Source organism: Gobius niger, assembly GCF_951799975.1.
Source record: "Gobius niger genome assembly, chromosome: 18".
NCBI classification, from domain to species: domain Eukaryota; kingdom Metazoa; phylum Chordata; class Actinopteri; order Gobiiformes; family Gobiidae; genus Gobius; species Gobius niger.
Window position 1 is genome coordinate 1,003,829 of NC_136869.1, and position 6,892 is coordinate 1,010,720.

Genomic DNA, 6,892 nt, shown 5'->3' on the forward strand with positions numbered 1-6,892 from the left:
TGGTCTATGTCCCTGGCCAATGTCACTTTTGTACGATGATTTTTTTTGCGACCGCTCCTCCATTGAGTCAATGTAAACTGCCTGTTTGAGGGGGCGCCACTGAGCCAACTTTTATTATTTTCTCTCGCGGACCTCACACAAAACTAGAGCTCACGGAGCACTACTGTCTGACCCCTGTCACGTGTGCATCGGTTCACGTTTGCTACGTGAATTCTTGCGTTTTCGTCCTGCGTGTCCGCTGCTCGGGCCTAATAAATGACAGAAGTTGGAAACATCACGTGCACTTTTTTAATGCCAAGTCTAAGTAGTGTTACTGCTATAACTGAAAACATAAACGTTATTCTATAATGACCTTGTGTGGAGCGAGGTGGCGGTCAGCCATGTCGGGGTCAGAGTGGCGCCCGTGCTCTGTGATGTTAAACACCTGTGCACGGCGAGTCCTAAACTCTGCTCGTCAATAAGGCGACAAACAGCAGCAGAAGTTTAAACGGACCTTTATTGATTCCACAGTGGAGAAACATACAGTGACTCAGAACCTCCACGTTGTGACATCATCAGGTGGAACAGCGCGTTGTGGTCCATCAGAGGCCGCTGGTTAGGCCTGGGCTGAAGCAGAACCTCCACGTGGTGACATCATCAGGTGGACCAGGGCGTTGTGGTCCATCAGAGGTTAGGCCTGGGCTGGAGGCTCTGAGGGGGAGATCAAGAACCCGCTGAAGCTGTTGAATCTTCCGTGGTAATCGTAGAAGTACTTCTGCGCCTCCATCCTCACGTACACGGAGTCGCCCGCCTCCATGGTTACCACGGCGACGCGGGTGGTGGAGTCGTGCGTGTCGGCGGCGCCCTCGTCCCTCAGCTCCGCCAGAATGTCCTGGTTTTTCATGAGGAAGACTTTGGCGTGGGGCGGAGGGCTGTACGTGGCGAACATGGAGACGTGGAAGACGTACAGGCCTCGCGCCGGAGCCTTGAACACGCCTGCGAGAACACGGACAAAACACACGGAAAACACATTTCATTTATTTATTTATTTATTTGAACTAGGACAGTTCATATTAATGGATGTGTCAGGCGACAGTTGGAATTAGCACAAAAGCTAAATTGCATCCATTGTCCTAAGGCAGGTAGAAAAGAACAAACACATAAAAGACAAAGCAAAAACAAAGGAAAAGCATATGTCCATTAATGGGAGCATGACCCCTTTAACCTCTTAACTCCCGCCTGAACCGAGTACATTTTCTCCAGTTCAGCTTTACCCAAATCCTGTAGGCCAGTGTAACGCCTCATTTGAAAGCCAAGATCTACAAAACTCATCTAAATGGATCTTTTTCCTCACGTCATCACTTTTTTTCCCATCTTTTTATGGGGGTTTCAACTCATTTTTGTAACTTTTTTGTCATTTTTTGGGTCATTTAAAAAAAAAAAAAATTGTCTTTTTTTGTCATTTTTTAAATAAATTTTTAGTCATTTTTTTTGTAATTTTTTGTCATTTAAAAAAACAAAAAAAAAATCATTTTTGAATCAATTTTTTTTTCATTTTTGTCATTTTTTAAATCAATTTTTTGTCATATTTTAATCAATTTTTTTGTCATTTTTTGTCATTTTTTAAATAAATTTTTTGTCATATTTTAATCAATTTTTTTGTAATTTTTTGTAATTTTTTGCCATTTTTAGTCATTTTTTTTTCTTCATTGTTTTTTCATTTTTTCATTTTTTTTTTTTCATTTTTTTTTCATATTTAATCAATTTTTTTTGTCATTTTTAGTATTTTTTTGTAATTATTAGTCATTTTTAGTCATTTTTTTGTAATTTAAAAAAAAAAAAGTTTTTTCATTTTTTAATCAATTTTTTTTCATTTTTAGTAATTTTTTTTGTCATTTTTTAATCATTTTTTTGTCATTTTTTGTGTCATTTTTGTCAAAGTTTCCTCACTTTTTTGTCACATTTCCATCATTATTTTCATCTCAGTTTTGTCGCTATTTTCTCACCTTTTTTCCAGAAGCTTTTGGATTGGGGTAAAGCCAAACTGGAGAAAATGTGCTCGGTTCAGGTGGGAGTTAAGGGGTTAAACTGAGACCAAGTCACGTGACAATAATGAATGTGGCTGAATATCATAGTGCATATAAACCTTTGCTGAATCTACCGTAATTTCAGGCCTTATATGTTTAAAGTTTGCCAAGTTAAATTTAACAATGTTGCATATTTTCTTGACATGGTTCATGAAAGTTAAATTTGAATCAAAACTTACTTTACTGAACTGATTGCTTTCTCTGAGTGAGATATGACTTAAACCAGCAGAGGGCGCTGTGCCGTACCTGTGGTCATGTCGTAGCCGCCGCCCACGTTGGTCACGACCTTCCTGTATTTGATGACGTAGTCGGTGTCAAACGGGCCGACGTTCCCCTGCTCTGGGACGGTGTAGTATCCGGCGAAGAAGCCCACCCTGCCTGGAGAACAAACACACGCTCGATATATCGGCGGCAAGATCGTATCGAAAAGATCTGCACATTTACGATATCCAGTTGGGGAGTAATGTGGGAAAAGAACGTCATCATCCAAGGCCGTGGGAACCCAGGGTGCTGAGGGCGCTGCAGCCCCCCCTGGTGGATAGTTTGTGAAGTGCAGGCAATATTAACCCCTTAACTCCCAGCTGAAGCGAGCACATTTTCTCCAGCTTTACCCCAATCCAAAAGCTTCTGGAGAAAAGGTTTGAAAATAGCAACAAAACTGAGACGAAAACAAGGAGGAAAATGTGAAAAAAGTGAGAAAAAATTGACGGAAAAGTGAGAAAAAATGTACAAAAAAATGACAAAAATGGACAAAAACTTGACAAAAAAGTGAGAAAAATTTGACGGAAAATTGAGAAAAAAATGGACGAAAAAGTGACCAAAAATTTACAAAAAAGTGAGAAAAATTTGACAACAAATTTACTAAAAATGGACAAAAAAGTGCAAACAATTTGACGAAAAAGTGACAAAAAAGTCACGAAAATTTTACAAAAATGAGACCAACAAAAAAAGTGAGAAAAAATTGACAAAAAATTGACAAAAAATGACGAAAAAGTGACAAAAAAGTGACAAAAAAATTACTAAAAATGTACAAAAATTTGACAAAAAAGTGATAAGAATTTGGAAAAAAAAAAACAAATTTGAAAAAATTTACAAAAAAGTCACGAAAATTTGACAAAAAATGAGACGACTGCCCAACAAAAAAAGTGATGAAAAAAAATCTGATGATGTGAGGAAAAAGATCAATTTAGTTTTGTAGGTCTTTCACATGAGGCGTTACACTGGCCTACAGGATTTGGGTAAAGCTGAACTGAAGAAAATCGCGGGAGTTAAGAGGTTAATAAATAGGATTTAAGCACAGAAAAAGTATTTTGGGGGTACATTTTGTCCCTCAGCGCCCCCTATAACTAAAACATCTTCCCACGGCTCTGTCATCATCGTTAAAAGTCCCTCCAGTGTTGAATCTAAATGTGTTTGTGGTGATACTCACTCTGCAGCTGAGCCTTGAGGGCCTGGACCTCCGACTGGAGTTTGGTGATCATGGAGAGCAGGTCTGGGGTGTCCTGGCCCTCAGCCCCGTGGAGCCCACACAGGAACCCCCCCAGCAGCAGCAGCAGAGCAGTCTTCATCCTTCAGACCTGGTTAGACCGGCTTTGGGACTGAACTCTGCTGGGATTTGTTTTATACAAACCCAAAGGAGGCAAAGGTTTATTGACCGATTGCTTCATTTCAAACACTGGACACTCGGCTCTGGCTCCGTCATGTCGTTGATTCACAGATTTAAACTTTATTTTCGGGCTAAACGACTTCAACAAAAAAATCTAAGTGTGATTTTTCGGACAAATCGAGAGGTCAAAGTGTTGATTTTTCTCACTGTGGTCGAAGTTTTAGCTCATCCTCTCCTTAACCTCTTAACCCCCACCTGAGCTGAGCACGTTTTCTCCACTTTGCCTTTACCCAAATCTAAAAGCTTGAACAAAAAAAGCATTGAAATAGTGAAAGTGGAAACAAAGGGAGCAACAACATTACGACCTGGATAAACTCAACGATTAGAAACATTCAGTGACGTGTTAGTCCCTGGGCCGGGCCAGATTTTGGCTCGACCCATCAGTGCCGTCAGGGCTTTTGAAGCAGGTCCATGTCTGAGGTTTTATTTTTGTATGATGATGATCAGTTACCGTGGGAACCAAAGCTCCGCAAACTCAAACCTGAGGACATTTTATCACCATTTTTCAGACATGCAAACACAGATATAGTGAGAAAGGTGAGAGTTCACGGGGCCGCGGCAGAACGCACGGTTTTTTAACAGACCACGTAGATTCTATGATTAATGAACTCAAACAATCCACTTGTTTTAGTGCATATGATGGAAAACTATTAATTCAACACTAAACTTTACTTTTGTTTCAGAACTGCAGTTCTACTGATGGTAGTTTCACTGACCGCACGGTCCACCTGGAGAGGTCAGCCCTCTCCTCACTGACCACACGGTCCACCTGGAAAGGTCAGCCCTCTCCTCACTGACCACACAGTCCACCTGGAGAGGTCAGCCCTCTCCTCACTGACCACACGGTCCACACGGTCCACCTGGAGAGGTCAGCCCTCTCCTCACTGACCACACGTTCACCTGGAGAGGTCAGCCCTCTCCTCACTGACCGCACGGTCCACCTGGAGAGGTCAGCCCTCTCCTCAATGACCACACGTCCACCTGGAGAGGTCAGCCCTCTCCTCACTGACCGCACGGTCCACCTGGAGAGGTCAGCCCTCTCCTCACTGACCACACGGTCCACACGGTCCACCTGGAGAGGTCAGCCCTCTGAGCGCGCACAGAGCCACAGGCGCCTGCCCGGTCCATTTATCCACAGGATTGAGCCTCACAGTAAATGTGGCTATGTTAGCTTTATATGTTAGCTTTATATGTTAGCTTTATATGTTAGCTTTATATGTTAGCTCTATATGTTAGCTTTATATGTTAGCTCTATATGTTAGCTTTATATGTTAGCTTTATATGTTAGCTTTATATGTTAGCTCTATATGTTAGCTTTATATGTTAGCTCTATATGTTAGCTTTATATGTTAGCTCTATATGTTAGCTTTATATGTTAGCTCTATATGTTAGCTTTATATGTTAGCTTTATATGTTAGCTTTATATGTTAGCTCTATATGTTAGCTTTATATGTTAGCTTTATATGTTAGCTTTATATGTTAGCTTTATATGTTAGCTTTATATGTTAGCCCTATATGTTAGCTTTATATGTTAGCTTTATATGTTAGCTCTATATGTTAGCTTTATATGTTAGCTTTATATGTTAGCTCTATATGTTAGCTTTATATGTTAGCTTTATATGTTAGCTCTATATGTTAGCTCTATATGTTAGCTTTATATGTTAGCTTTATATGTTAGCTTTATATGTTAGCTTTATATGTTAGCTTTATATGTTAGCTCTATATGTTAGCTTTATATGTTAGCTTTATATGTTAGCTTTATATGTTAGCTCTATATGTTAGCTTTATATGTTAGCTTTATATGTTAGCTTTATATGTTAGCTTTATATGTTAGCTTTATATGTTAGCCCTATATGTTAGCTTTATATGTTAGCTTTATATGTTAGCTTTATATGTTAGCTTTATATGTTAGCTTTATATGTTAGCTTTATATGTTAGCTTTATATGTTAGCCCTATATGTTAGCTTTATATGTTAGCTTTATATGTTAGCTTTATATGTTAGCTTTATATGTTAGCTTTATATGTTAGCTTTATATGTTAGCTTTATATGTTAGCTTTATATGTTATCCCTATATGTTAGCTTTATATGTTAGCTCCATATGTTAGCTTTATATGTTAGCTTTACAGGTTAGCTTTATATGTTAGCTTTATATGTTAGCTTTATATGTTAGCTTTATATGTTAGCTTTATATGTTAGCTTTATATGTTAGCTTTATATGTTAACTTTATATGTTAGCCCTATATGTTAGCTTTATATGTTAGCCCTATATGTTAGCTTTGTATGTTAGCCCTATATGTTAGCTTTATATGTTAGCCCTATATGTTAGATTTATATGTTAGCTTTACAGGTTAGCTTTATATGTTAGATTTATATGTTAGGTTTATATGTTAGCTTTATATGTTGGCTTTATATGTTGGCTTTATATGTTGGCTTTATATGTTAGATTTATATGTTAGCTTTATATGTTAGCTTTATATGTTAGCTTTACAAGTTAGCTTCATATGTTAGCTTTATATGTTAGCTTTATATGTTAGCTTTACATGTTAGCTTTATATGTTAGCTTTATATGTTAGATTTATATGTTAGCTTTATATGTTAGCTTTATATGTTGGCTTTATATGTTAGATTTATATGTTAGCTTTATATGTTAGCTTTACAAGTTAGCTTCATATGTTAGCTTTATATGTTAGCTTTATATGTTAGCTTTACATGTTAGCTTTATATGTTAGCTTTATATGTTAGATTTATATGTTAGCTTTATATGTTAGCTTTATATGTTGGCTTTATATGTTAGATTTATATGTTAGCTTTATATGTTAGCTTTATATGTTAGATTTATATGTTAGCTTTATATGTTAGCTTTATATGTTGGCTTTATATGTTAGATTCATATGTTAGCTTTATATGTTAGCTTTACATGTTAGCTTTATATGTTGGCTTTATATGTTGGCTTTATATGTTAGATTTATATGTTAGCTTTATATGTTAGCTTTACAAGTTAGCTTCATATGTTAGCTTTATATGTTAGCTTATATGTTAGCTTTACATGTTAGCTTTATATGTTAGCTTTATATGTTGGCTTTATATGTTAGATTTATATGTTAGCTTTATATGTTGGCTTTATATGTTAGATTTATATGTTAGCTTTATATGTTAGC

The 6,892-nt window shown here is 37.2% G+C and overlaps 1 protein-coding gene across 1 annotated transcript; it reads right to left on the minus strand.

Annotated features, from left to right (window-relative positions):
* Nucleotides 1-670: 670 nt before the first annotated feature.
* Nucleotides 671-3,651, minus strand: LOC306977851 (complement C1q-like protein 2; the record flags this gene model as incomplete). Its single annotated transcript, XM_079576290.1, has 3 exons — nucleotides 3,496-3,651; nucleotides 2,313-2,444; nucleotides 671-975 (listed from the first exon to the last, which is right to left on the minus strand). The coding sequence occupies exons 1-3, from the start codon at nucleotides 3,632-3,634 to the stop codon at nucleotides 671-673; spliced, it is 576 nt and encodes a 191-aa protein (XP_079432416.1). The 5' UTR covers nucleotides 3,635-3,651.
* Nucleotides 3,652-6,892: the final 3,241 nt, after the last annotated feature.